The sequence below is a fragment of the Sander lucioperca genome, chromosome 22, assembly GCF_008315115.2.
Source record: "Sander lucioperca isolate FBNREF2018 chromosome 22, SLUC_FBN_1.2, whole genome shotgun sequence".
Lineage (NCBI taxonomy): Eukaryota > Metazoa > Chordata > Actinopteri > Perciformes > Percidae > Sander > Sander lucioperca.
The window spans coordinates 22,365,928-22,380,286 of NC_050194.1; the positions used below are offsets into that span (position 1 = coordinate 22,365,928).

At 42.5% G+C, this 14,359-nt stretch overlaps 1 protein-coding gene across 45 annotated transcripts in view; it reads left to right on the plus strand.

Moving 5' to 3' along the window:
- Nucleotides 1-14,359, plus strand: part of LOC116061495 (ankyrin-3-like) — a 172,946-nt gene that overhangs the window by 146,800 nt on the left and 11,787 nt on the right. For 29 of the 45 annotated variants that reach the window (XM_035997593.1, XM_035997591.1, XM_035997564.1 and 26 more), the window contains 4 exons: nucleotides 172-6,438; nucleotides 9,949-10,023; nucleotides 11,700-11,831; nucleotides 12,305-12,448. In XM_035997593.1, the coding sequence (XP_035853486.1) occupies nucleotides 172-6,438; nucleotides 9,949-10,023; nucleotides 11,700-11,831; nucleotides 12,305-12,448 (6,618 nt within the window). Of the gene's footprint in view, nucleotides 1-171; nucleotides 7,990-9,948; nucleotides 10,024-11,699; nucleotides 11,832-12,304; nucleotides 12,449-14,359 lie in introns of all 45 variants that reach the window. The other 16 variants (XM_035997600.1, XM_035997596.1, XM_035997598.1 and 13 more) reach the window with 3 other exon arrangements.

Genomic DNA, 14,359 nt, shown 5'->3' on the forward strand with positions numbered 1-14,359 from the left:
ACCAGGACTGTGTCACTGACAAACTCTTCCTCCTCTGATCTCTTTTTCTTTCACATTTTTTATTCCTTTTCCTTCCCCAACATACTTTTCTGTTACATTTACTATTCCACATTCTTTTTATTCTTTTTTCCCATTCCTTCTTTATCAATTTTTCTACAAAATCATCTGAAGAAACCACAGTTGAGCGAAGCACAACAGCAAGAACACTGCCTGCTGGTTACCCTCACAAACCTGTCTTTCCAACCAGACCTTACCCACCATGGTCGACTGCTCCTATTACCGTCCCTGGTCAAACAAGGCCCATCGGAGTGGGGAGTTCCCTCACCTCTACCGATTCACCGACAGGCTCACCAGCTGCTTCTCCATTGAAAACTACCTGGCCCCTCTCCTCCCTTTCACCTGTATGTCCTGCAACAATCAAAGCCACCCTGGGAGCACCACCACACCCTACCCTGTCATCCCCAGTTAAATCAGTTAGCGACGTATCAACCTCATCCCCCGTAAGGTCTTACAGGACTATGCCTTCACCCATTAAAACTGTTGTCCAGCTGGGTCAGTACCCTGTCCAGGGGTCTGCCAGCCTTGTGTCCTCTGGAAGCCCATGTAAACTTGCCACAGATCCAGCATCAATCAAAAGCTTTGCTTCAGCATACACATCAAGGACTTCCCCACTTCACGCTATACCCAATGGTTCTGTACCGGAGAAGTCATCAGATTCTATTACTGCTCTAGCATCGCCAAAGACACCTTACGACATGTACAATTCTAATCTGCCTTTTAAAACTGCCCTTGGGTCCACAATTGCGACAGATGCAGCTGCACCTAACCTTTCTCCTGTTAAAAGCATCTCCAGCCTGTCCTCTTTGAAAACCTCTGTAGATTCATCACTCTCATCCAGAGGAGGGAGGTCCTCCCTCCCGTCTCTTTCCTCAACTGGGAAGACAACCATTGCTTCCTCAGAATTGTCCATGATGAACGGATCAGTCTCTCCTGTTAAATATCCATCCTCCTCCTCCACACCATCCTCCCCTTCTTCTCACCAACTCTCAGAGAGATGTAGCAGCCTTCAGGAGAGGATCCAGGCCACCACCCAGGCAGCAACCTCTGGTGTCAGCGCAGCCATAAATGAAGCTATAGACTCATATTCTGTGTCGGGCTATGGCACTCTTAGATCACTGTCCTCTTCGCGTAAGACTGCAGCAGCAAGCTCTGCTTACGGTTCTCTGAGATCTGTAGCTGCCTCCTCCAGCTCAGCAGTTTCTTCTAACACGGTGACTGTACCTGTGTTTTCATTAGTCAACGTCATTCCAGAGACCCCTGTCAAACCAGGGCCAGGGTCTCTCAAAATGGCACTGCCTGATTCTTCGCATGTCTCTTCTTCCCCTTTGTCTTCCTGTGTTACTACATCAAAAATAAATTCCCAAATGAAATCCCCTCCGTTTATCACACCAGCCATCATCCACCCAACTGGAACTTCCAACCAGGAGATACTAAAAGATGTAGCAGATATGAAAGAGGATCTGATCAGAATGACAGCTATCTTACAGACAGACACACAGACAGCAGCTAAAACTGTCCAAACATCACATACTGGCACTCCTAAAGAGACCAAGTTAGAGGATGAAGAGCCATTTACTCTAGTGGAGAAAGTGAAAGAAGATTTAGTGAAAGTCAGTAAGATATTACAGAAGGACGTCATGAGTGAAGGTAGGGCCATTGCAGGTAAAGAGAGAGCCTCGGAGGATGAATGGGAGGAATTTACCAAAGATGAGATTGAGGAGGCACAAAGAGGTGCCCTCTCAGAGTATTACACTCCTTTTGATGAAAACACACTCCTGCTCAAGCAGCAGTCCATGTCCAGCAAAGACTTAGATTTGGCTAAAGTAGTAGACTTTTTAACAAATGACATTGGCGCTAGCTCTCTCTCTAGAATGGCAGAGTTGAAATGTAGGAACGAGGAGGAGGCAAAAAGTGCAGGGGAAGAGAAACAGAAACGTGTTCTTAAACCATCTATGTCGATACAAGAGCACAAACTCAAAATGCCTCCACCAGTCTCAGGCATGCTTAGGTCTCCCTCAGAGAAGGACCTTAGCAAACTTGCTGAATCATATCAGGGGTCGGACACTATCTTGGAGTCACCCGAGGAACTGTCCCATGAGCAGGATAAGAGTCCCCTGTCAGACAGCGGGTTTGAGACCAGGAGTGAAAAGACACCCTCTGCTCCTCAGAGTGCAGAGAGTACAGGACCTAAGCCTTTATTCACTGATTCACCCATCCCTCCCTGCGTAACTGAGACAAGGACTGAAGTGGTCCACATAAGGAGCTACGATGATCCTTGTGAGCCTTTATTAATGGAGGACGATGCATCTGCTCTTCCTTTTATAGAACCAGATGCAGCTTCAACTAGGTCCATGACAGCCTTACAGATGAAAATGCCAGAAGAGGACTCCATGATAAACAAAAGTGTGTGTCTTAAAGAGGAAACGCATATTACTACCACTACTAGAATGGTCTACCACAAGCCCCAACTGACTGATGGCGCAGAGATGATAGAGGAAGGTATGACAGTTAGTGACATCATGAAAGCTTTTCAGTCAGGTAGGGACCCATCTAAAGAACTGGCAGGCCTTTTTGAATACAAAGCTAGCCAGGATTCCGTCAAAGGCGATGAGCTTACTCCTAGATTTCTTGACAAAGACATTAAATCCAAACCCAAAGTTGAAAGGATAATCGAGGTTCATATCGAAAAGGGCCACAGCACAGCAGAGCCGACTGAGGTTATTATCAGGGAAACCAAGAAACACCCTGAGCTTTATGTCTACAAAGGGGACCATGGAATTAAGGAACTTACTGATTACGATGATGCCCAACCGGAAGAGGAGGAACTTACTGCCGAGGAATCTCTCCCCTCCTTCCTAGAAACATCTCGCGTTAACACCCCAGTGTCACAGGAGGAGGACAGTCGCCCAAATTCTGCCCAACTCATAGCAGATGATTCATATAAAGCCCTGAAACTGTTAAGCCAGCACTCCATAGAATACTGTGATGATGAGCTATCAGAAATCAGAGGCGAGTCCTATAGGTTTGCTGAGAAAATGCTCCTCTCAGAGAAACTTGACGCATCATTACTGTCTCACTCTGACACAGAGGATTCAGCAATGGTTACAGACAAAAAAAGCCACGTAGTTTCTGAACAGAGTGGTAGCCGTGGAACTGGGAGTCAGCAGCATGGAAGCCCCAAAAGAGAGTTTGTTTCTAAGTCATCAAGAGATGGGTCCCCTGTATCTGGTAAATTTGTGCACAGGGACGAACCATCTCAGTTTGATAAGGTGACAGTGCTTCATTACTCCACTGAGCAGGGCAGCCCCAAACATGCTGTTTGGATGCGTTTTACAGAAGACAAACATGACAGGAGCAGAGATAAGCTCCTTTATGAGGATAGGGTGGATCAAACTGTGAAGGAAGCTGAAGAAAAACTCAGTGAGGTATCACAATTCTTCCGTGACAAAACAGAGAAGCTCAATGATGAGCTGCAGTCCCCTGAGAAAAAGCCTGTGAGACAAGAGCCAAAGGAACCCAGGTCCTGGCCTAGCTCAGCCTGCAGTACCCCTGAGAAAATACAGCAAAAACCTAAAGCAGAAGAGGGCTTCAGTAAAAGTAAACTCAGGGAGCCTTCTGTTGGTAAAATGTTTGGCAGTACCACTACAACTGAAAAGAAAAGTTCTAGCTTACCAAGCAGTCCCCAGAAAAGCATGCTCCCCTATATCAGTGAGGACAAAATTAAACAACAAACTAAAACCAGTGAGTCTGAACCCTCTTCTCCCTCTCATGTAAAATCAACATCCAAAGTCAATGCTGTGAGGATGAAGTTTGAATCTGCGGCTCAGAAATCAAGTCAGTCTAGTCCAACCAAAATTCCTCCTCCAGTGCAGCCAAAACCTTCAATAAAGAAACTACAGGAGAGCAATGTTTATCAGCTTTTTGCTGGCGGAAAAACCTCAAAAGCATCTGAAACATCAGAAGAAGTAAGTCTGAAAAAGGTAGGGAAGGACACAGACAGCAGTAAACCTGCTTTGATATCATCAACATCTAAAATCCCAAAACATACAGGAGACAAATTGCCAAACAAAAGCATCCCAGAGCCCTCATTGCAAAGACAATTTAGTGAAACTGAGACTCACAAAGCAACTGCTAAAGGGACAGATATCACTTCCACTGTAACTCTGGAAATTAAAGAAAGCAATAAAGGTCAGAAAGTCCAGACACCCGTTGTTCAAGATACTACTAGACTACTAGAGAAAGATACTGATGCTAAAAAGTACCAACAAGTCACAAAAAGTGAGTCTGCTTCCAAAGAAGTAATAGCTGAGGTGTCAAGAAAAGACACAGACGAACCACTAAACAAAAACCTTAGAAAAAAGACAGAATTCCAAATTCCTGTAAGATTGTCTTCTACTTTAGATAATGACCTCACAAAGAAACCGACCATAACTAAACCCTCACAGATACCCACATTATCAAAGAGCAAAATACAGATGCGTCTTGAGACAACACCGGCAAAAACAGATCTGACTTTTGAAATTCTAGATAATGCACCCAAAGATTCCAACTACAATAACCTTCCGAGCCCTGGAGACACACTGGAAAAAGTGATAACTTCTCCAACTGCTACAACAACCAAAGAAAATTTCAAGGGCATCAAAACATTACCTGTTTATGTCAGTGTCCAGGTGGGAAGGCAGGCAGAGAGGGAGGCCAAAGGGTCACTGTACACGGTCAAACAGAAATCAAATTCAGCACTTAGCCCCATAAGCCCCGATGATGACACACTAGAACAGGTCTCTTTCATAGATAGCTCAGGGAAAAGCCCCCTTACACCAGAGACCCCCAGCTCTGAGGAGGTCAGCTATGAACTTATGCCCAGGACCCCTGATGGCTTTATGGGATTCATGCCAGGGAAACCCAGCCCCATCATGGAGGTATCTGAAGAATCAGAGGAAGATGACCAAAGCAAAGTTGTTTTCTCTTTTAAAGAGGTCCTACCAGAAAGCAAAACTAGTGTTTACAGCACCCAAGCAGATCTTGCTAATGCTAATGAGAAAGAAATGCAAAAAAATGATAACCAGCAGGAAATAACTTGTAATTTCAACCAGCAAGAAACTGAAATCAATGGCAGGCATGATGAAACATCAGAGCAGGAACATAATGAGGTATCAAAAGACAAAGGCATCGCTTATATTGAGTTCCCTCCCCCTCCTCCTCTAGACTCGGCTTCAGAAAGGTCAGACTCAGAAAGGAAAGGTTCCTGTGCCTCTTCAGAGACTGAGACAGAAATGATGGAGGTGAACTTACAGGAACAACATGACCAGCATCTATTGACAGAGCCAATTATACGTATCCAACCCCCTTCCCCAGTCTCCCCAGGGGAAGATGACAGTCAGTCAAATGATGAAGAGGCAGGAGAAGACGAGGATGAGTCAATCTTTCAGCCAATTCCTTGTAGGAAATTATCTTGCAAAGTTCCTGAAGAGGAAGAGGAGGAGGAGAAGAAGAGGAAGGAGAAGGAAAAGACATCTAAATCTAAAAAACATGACAAAAATGGAAATAACAATGAAACTAATGGTGGGACCAATGGCTCCAATGGTTCCAATGGTTCTAAAGGTTCTAATGGCAAAGGAGAGGAGTATGAATATGAACAAAATGGAAATGACCAGTCAATTACAGACTGTTCAATAGCCACAACAGCAGAATTTTCTCATGACACAGATGCGACAGAGATAGATTCCCTAGATGGATATGAACTTCAGGATGAGGATGATGGCCTGTGCGAGCAGGCAGATGTACGGCTGTTTGGTCTTCCAGACAGCAGGAGAGACGTCTGGGCAACAGACACATTTAGGTCAACTGACCGCAGTTTTCCTCCAACCAAACTGGAAGTTATTGAAGAGGAGAAAACCCCAGAGGAATGTCAAAAGGACGAAAAAGATACCCCCTCAAATGGTGCAATACCTGATGGTGTTAGTAACGATGGGGTTAAAAGTCAGGAACCAAACCAGACAGATAAAAAAGGATTTTCAGACACTTACTTTAGTTATAAGTTAGAAGAAGAGTTTAATTCTCCTTTTAAGACTGTTGCCACTAAGGGGCTGGACTTTGACCCCTGGCCCAGTAAAGGCGGAGAAGAAGAAGTCGTTGACATGGGAGGGACAAGGGGAAGCAATAGTGAGCCTAAGCCTTTTGGACTGGCTGTGGATGACCAGTCTCAGGCCACAACACCAGACACTACCCCAGCCCGAACACCAACAGACGATAGCACGCCGACGAGCGAGCCAAACCCATTCCCCTTCCATGAAGGGAAGATGTTTGAGATGACACGCAGTGGTGCGATTGACATGAGCAAGAGGGACATGGAGGAGAGGCTCCAGTTTTTTCAGATTGGTGAGCATTACTACTCGGCGGGCAGGTACAGGGTCAGGGACTCAGAGGTACATGCCTCCTCACAATACGGGGATCAGTTTAATATTCAGGATCCCACAGATACCTTAACAGTCCCTCAAGTCTCCATTCAGACTACTACTGTCCAACTAGAAATATCAAATGCGACTGGCAGTTACACCACATGCAGAGACTCTACTTCCAACACTGAGCCTAAATTCTCCACTTTTAGAACAGGATTCAAGATGTCATCTGAAAAAACATCTGATGCTTCAAATAGCAGTTCTAAATGTAGAATACCAGGCATCTTTGATCACTCTAATGACATAACCTCAGGAACAACTGTAGATAGTTCTTATTCTGTAACCTCAAACTATACAGATTATTCTAATTTTGATACATCAGGCATGACAGATTATTATTCAATTCACAGACTTCCTTCAGGTACATCCAACCATTTGGATTGGACTTCAGAAAATCACACTTATTACCAAAGCACAGATTCTTCTTCCGCACTATCACAACAGATTAGCAATCCCCAAACATGGAGCAGCAATACCAGTTGCAACATCCCTGACTCCCATTATGTCCATTCAGACGTCATTCAGGCTGGCAGTATTGTGTTCAACTTGTTGTCCTCTCCGAGACCCACTCTGCAGGAGGTCAGCAAGATAGAAGCATCCTTCAGCCAGCTAGAGGAGAACAGCAGGGAAGGCAAGGCTTATACTAATGTGGCAATAACAAACAAAGGAGCAAAAGAGGTCAAAGGCAAGATATGCAAGTCCAGGCTACCAGTGAGGGCACCCAGCAGCAAACTATGCAGTCAAAGACAACCAATAGTGAAAGACAATGTTGATAAATTCCTAGTAAGGAAACATGCAATGCATGATGTCAGGGAAAGATTACAGCCTTTTAAGAATGTATTTCCTAAATCTAGAATCCCAGTAATGAAAGCCATGAAATACTCCTCTTGTCCCCAAGAGCAGAAGCAGGTTGGAACTAAATCTGCTGTTAGTGATAGAAGCAATAAAACTGACAGGGGTAATAAACAACTAACTAAAGGTAGATCCAGTACTGAACACAGATACAGTTTAGTGCAAACTGCAGGTACAATTAGCAGAAATGAGACAGGAAGAAAAAACAGTGCAGTGGTCTCCAAAAATGTTAAAACAAGGTCGGTAAATAGCCAGGCAGCCAAACATTTGGACCAAACCATTCCCAAGGAGGCTGAAAGAAAGTTAGAGGGGAAAACACTGCCCACTGAGGAAGAAGAGAGCTGCAGCCTCAGCACTACCAGGAACACGTCCTTGTCAGAACCATCTAGAGCTTCTAGAAGTTCCTGCCCTTCACGCACCTCTACCTCCACCAGCACCACAACATCAACACCATCTGCTAGAGATGTGAGAGCTGAGGTTGAGCAGGCCAGCAGTGAGAGGATGAGGAGGAGCAGGAGGAAGAGTAGGCGGACACTTGGAGGGAAGGAGCAAGAGCAGAAGGAGCAAGGGAGTCAGGTTGATCAACCAATCACGACTCCTGTCACGGAGAACCAGACTAGTTTGTAAACTCTTTCTAAACACTTGTTATACTTTATAATTCTTTATGGGATGCATGTAGCTGTTGTGGGTGCTTTGTGATGTGATGTTGTAAGTGTAGCCTTCCCTTCTTCTTCCTGTCATTCTTGTTATCTGTGTCCTGTGCTGTCTTATTAAGAGGTAAAGGCTTAGACATAGAGAATCGATGACAGAATCAGCAATACTGATAAAGAAAATTTGTCCCTGGATCCCTGCTTTCATGTTGATTGATGTTTAAAATTGGCTAGGGAAAGGGGTGTCTGTACATGTGCTATGAGAGTGGATTAATTACCTAATGGCTAGTTGGAGCTTTGTAACAGACTATAGTGATGTCTTTTGGTGCACAGGACCTCCACTTCTAATATCAGCAAACACTTTTTAGTTGTCAGTATTGGTTTGCAAGATGAGGGGTTAAGAGTTAGTATACATTTCTTTCCAATACTGTGGGGGTCTTACAGGGTACCACCCACATTCTCACTTTCATTCCACATTGAAGATCAAATTAGCATGCACCTCACCACATGACACCACACCACTCACTACCACCATCGAAACGAAGAGTCTAGATGTAAAAGATTGTTTGGGGAAATACAGACTTTGTGTTTGTTTTGGTCTGCTTGCCTAGTTTGTAGAAATCATTTGGTGGTACTTTTGCTCTTTTGAAAACACTGCGAAAATAATTCATCGGCAGAACTTGACAATCAGATGAATGTCAGCTCCACAAGAGTGTTTCAGTCGGTGTAAAACGTAGTGCAGCTGGGCTACTTTTGATTTCAAGTTGAAGCCATGAATTGCTTTTATCAGTGGGAAAGAATGTTGCCTGTTGTTAGTGATGTGATACAACGCTCTTTAACTCTTTGAACCTTTACTACTAATACTACTGAACGTCAAATATTTTAGTGTGAAAATGTGATTTTTTTGTTTCTCCTTTTCTGGCCTCACAGATCCTCGTGCTTTTGATTTTGTATATTCAGTTGTCACAGTGATGTTCTTTAATAGTGCTAGTCGAAAAGTTACTGCAAGAATCTAATTAGACATGTATTCAGGTTTACTTAGTTGTCCTCGTTATGAAAGCTAGTCTAGTGAAAATGGTATAGAAATCTCCATTACACTACTCTCTATGTCCTGTTTAGAGGGCATATCTGCATTTGACAAGGCTTAATAATTAAGAGAAAATAAATAGAATATAGTCCTATAGACAGTCCATTGTAAAACATAAAAGAATAGTTGAACCTTTTGGGAAATACTCTTATTATCTGACATAACCCGATGTAAAACCAACTTTTTTTCACGCTGTTTTTGTATGGAATAGGTAGTAGTCAGATTTCTTTTTACCTTTGGACAGAGCCAGGCTAGCTGTTTTCTCCCATTTCCCGTCTTTACACTAAACTAAGCTAAGCTAACTGTCTCCTGGCTCCAGCTCCTTATTGGACAGACGAGCTGTAGCATATTTCCCAAAATGACAAACTATTTCTTTTATCAAGCGTCCATTATCCAAACTGAATCATTGAGGAGAGTCTGGCCAGAAAAACAGTTTCTTTGTTTTGTTTAGTTTTTTTTCCAAGAGGTGAGACCCGGGACAGTGAGCTAAAGTTAGTCTTTATGTTTGTTCAGTCGCCAACCCTACTGGGTTTAACATGAATATCACATCAGAAAATGCCAAAACAAAAGAGACAAAAACTCATTTTAATTAAGTAGGTTAATAAGGTATTAAGTAGGTCTTATGGTTAAACCACGTTAATGTCTGCAGTCTGAAACAGACAAACTTTCAGTTCACAATCCCAATCTGTTTCTTTCATCATTGATCCCCACGGCGGTCATTTTAAAGGAGCCGTTTTGTGTATCTCTTACTAAGAACCACTTTTAATTAATTTGGGGATTGTTGTCCTAGTAACACATGCTAATTGTTTGTGTCCTGCCCTTACTTGGTTCCTTGACACAGGCCCTCAGAGTCCCTGTGAGAGAACAGACCTCCGCATGGCAATAGTAGCCGACCACCTCGGACTCAGCTGGACTGGTGAGTGTACACGCATCTCAGTTTTTAACACAAACACACTCAGAAACAAGAAGCAAGAATACCATCTTTATTATGGTAATTTATACGACATAGAGAAACAGCTAAAATGTTCATCTCAATCAGTTCCAACCAGAGACTTGTACACTTAATGACGATAGCATTCAATATATAATAACTGATAAACATTAGATATGATGCCTGTCTTGTAACAAAGACAATTCACTATGTGAATTTTAAAGAACATTCATGTATGTATGGACTGAGCCCAGCTCTCAAACCATTAGTTTTACAGTGTCTGTTGCCATCTGGTGGACATATAGTATACATGTCTTAACTGAAAAGTACTGCAGTGGTATTTATAGTCCCAGTCAGACATCACTACACATATGATACAAAATGAGAGGGGGGGGGATTTCTAAAAAACTTTGATTGTGTTGTAATTTTTCAACTGCATTTAAAAAAAAATGTAAACATACGCACTTCATTATGAGATACTTGAGGAGTTAGGGGGCTGAAAGATACAGTAATTATTGTTATTATTATTATAGCAAAAAGCGTGTACAGCAATGTACACATGGGTATTCTTCCATGTCATGTATATTTGTGTTTGAGTGTATAAGAGCAACAACAAGAGGATTTTATGTATATCTTGTATTTGAGCAGCGATAAGGGTGTGGCCTCTGCAGTTTAGTTCAAGCCTGACCACCTGCACTGCAGCACTGCCCCACGCCTGCCTGCCTGGATGTGTGTGAGTGGGCGTCACCGTGTGTGTGTGTGTGTGTGTGTGTGTGTGTGTGTGTGTGTGTGTACACAGACGTCCATCCGAAGTGTGTGTGTGAATAGTTGTGTACCTGTCTGTCCGGTGCAGTGACTGAGTGAGTGAGTGCTCAGCAGAGAAAGGAATCTAATCCATATTTAATGTGTGTTCCTGTTGCAGAGCTGCAGTGAACAATCTGCTGAACATTATGTTCTCGTGGTTTAAAATTTACAGCCAGTCTGTACAAGCAGCATGTCACTCCTTTATTAGCTTTAGACTGTTTGGCCAAGTGTTTGTTAGTCATAATCATTTAGTGAATTATCACTTAGGAAATGAATTAAAATAGAAGTATTGACACATATCATGGGGATTTTTTCATCAGATAAGAATATGTCCATCCCCTCTTGTTTCATGAGCAATTAAGTGTAGCTTGTAACATGAGACCAGATGAGTTGGAAGGTGAATTATAATAGCTGCAAGCCTGAAATCTAATTTAAAATGCCTCACTCTTCATATATTTTTTCTATCTGATTATCGTTGCTGTTTTTCTGCATTTCTACACGCGTTAATTTGTGTAAACCCCTGTGGCAGCAATAAAAACAACACTTGATGTATCAGGCAGCAGCTAGTTTCTGCATTTGTGGAGGCATTTTTGTACTGTCACCTTTTGCAATGTTGTGATGTTGTTTGTGATTCTGTCAGCCACTGACTAAGAGAGAACATGACACTTAATGGATGATAAATCACAGTGCCTCATTGTCAGTGCAGACACTTTTAGGATAGGTTACCTCAATAGAAATGAGACTCGTGCAATGTTAGTGTCAAGGCCGATCCGTTGAGCAACAAATGACGGAATCTTTATGGTTTTACTTTCTCATGAAAAGTGTTTTTTTTTCTGCGGTGTTTGTTGCCGTTACAGAGCTGGCAAGGGAGATGGATTTCTCTGTGGAAGAGATCAACTTTATCAGAGTGGAGAACCCCAATTCCCTCACAGCACAGAGCTTCATGCTCCTAAAGAAATGGGTGCATAGGGACGGTAAAAATGCCACAAGTAAGCAGTGTGTGTTTGTGTGTGTGTGCGTGCATGTATTGTTTTTTTAAGATTATCTTTTGGGCATTTTAGGCCTTTAATTCCACAGGACAGATGAAGACATGAAAGGGGAGAGAGAAGGGGAATGGCATGCAGCAAAGGGTCGCAGGTCGGAGTCGAACCCACGGCCCCTGCGTCGAGGAGTAAACCTCTATGTGTGCCTGCTCTACCAGCTGAGCTAAACCGGCCACATGTGCATATATTGTTATGTGTGTGTGACAGAGAGAAATGGAAATTGTTTTTCCTATCTAGGTCTTTTTCTAAGCTAAGCTTTTCTAAGCTAAGCTTTTTCTAGGTAACATTCTTGTATATGAGAAAACATGTTTCAGTTGCTAGTTTATGAAAACAAGGAATCAATAGAACTGACAATGTCAAGGGTTTATGCTATTAGAACATGACTGTGAATGCAATTTCTCTGTGTCTCTCCTCTCTAGCGGATGCTTTAACTGCGGTGCTGACTAAGATCAATCGGTTGGATATTGTGACTTTGCTGGAAGGGCCCATATTTGACTACGGTAACATTTCAGGCACACGCTGCTTTGCCGATGATAACGCAGTATTCCCGGATCAGTCCGATGGTAAAGTGTAGCCCACCCTAGCTGAACTCTCAGTCTATCTTTCAGTCTATCCCTTCACCCTTCTTCACCTCCTCTCTCAGCCAGATAGTCAGACCTGACTGTGTAAACAAATACCAGAACCAATCAGGCTTGACCAAACAATGGAAGTTAATTAGAACTGAACCAAAATAACTCATATCAGTTAATGGACCATCAGGTAGTAACAGCATTAGAGTCTTCCTTAGCAGTCACCCCAGTCAGCTTGTTAGTTTTCCAACACTGGGCAGTGCAATTAATTTGTAGCACTAAGTCATTGGAACGTTAATGGCAAGATAGATTTTTGGGTGATTATTTATATATTTTTCTATAAAATCTGTACCATTTTGGGTGCATGAGACTTTTTAGTATGTGTGACTGTTATTGTAAACTGTTCGAAAGCATGATCCTGAAGCAAATGTAAGCCGCTAACGAACTGGTGTCTCTGTCCCATCTGATAAATGTGTTGATAATCCTGTTGATGAAGCACATTTTTGAGATGGGTTTAGGGCACTGCTTCACGATTTGGTTCATTAATAGTTATGTTTATGTGTATGTTACGTAAGTTTAGAATTTGAACTGATACCCAACACATGTCCTTTTGTCAATTTCTGTTGTATGCGATTAGAAAATACATAAAAACATAATTATCACAACAAATTTCTAATAGCATGCTTGCTTTAAGCAGCATGGCAAGTCTTTCTCTCTTTCTAACTTTCTCTCTTTCCTCTTTAATGAAAATGAAATGTGGCAGCGACCAGTATACTCTGGTTCTGACAGACCCAATGAGGGACATTTCAGAACAGTGATGACAATGTGCCCTTTGTTACAGACAGATGATTATAAAATACAGCAATTAGCCTTTTCATCACAAGTTAGGCGCATTCACAATTTTCTCAAAACCCTACACAAATCACCTGTCCAACAAAGGGAGTGGTGTTTTGTTAAGCATGTGCAGCAGATGTGTTTACATTTGTACGTACGTTTTACCCCACTACATATTTTAATGTATTGATACTTTCCCTTTTTGATTTTAATATGTCTTCCACCACTGCATCAACTGTATGCTTGACATTGTTTTGCTTTTTAGAACCACTGCCATTAGGTCTGTACCCAGCTTTATGTGAACATTTTTCTATTGTTGTTCGTCAATGAAACAAGAAAATTAAATCCTCCAGTCAAATCAAATTACCTCTCTTTAGCAGTCAGTAGATGAACCTACAGAATTGTGTGTGTTAGCCAGGCACTCTTTGAAGCAAACTTCTGAAATGGGCCTCATTGCCAATCTGTCTAATTAGGTTTCTGAAAGTCATCCTAACACAAAGATCCATGTTACGATTGCTTTAATGAGTGGATGTTTTTGTAAAGATGATTTAAAATGAAACCAATATTTAACAGATTTTTAATTATTAACAATAATTAACTAAATGCATGGCTATGGCTTTGTGTGAGAGGCTGCCTGCTCTAATGTTGTTGGCTAACAACAATACACTTCTAACACTCTTCAAATGGGTGGAGCCTTTTCAACACATGAGTGAACGCACGCGTGTTTCTGCAGAGCACACCTTGATGGATGGATGTGCTCTGTCCCAGATGACGCTCACAGATGAGTTGAAAATGATACACCTTTTTTCAAAGTGTACAGTGTATAATTATGCTTCTGTGTCACTGCTGTTAGCTGTACTGTACCTGTCATCTCCTGGGTTCCTCCGAGCCTCCCAGCCTCTACACTCCACTGTAGCTTCTCCTGCTTTGAGACCAGCAGACCGCCCCGCTGCCTCCTCCTCCTCCTCCTTTCTCCTCTTCTTCTGCATACGAGCGATTAACTCCTTCTGCAAACTCCCCTACCAGCGCTAAGCACCACTAACCAGCTAATTTCCACCAGTGGCTAACTTT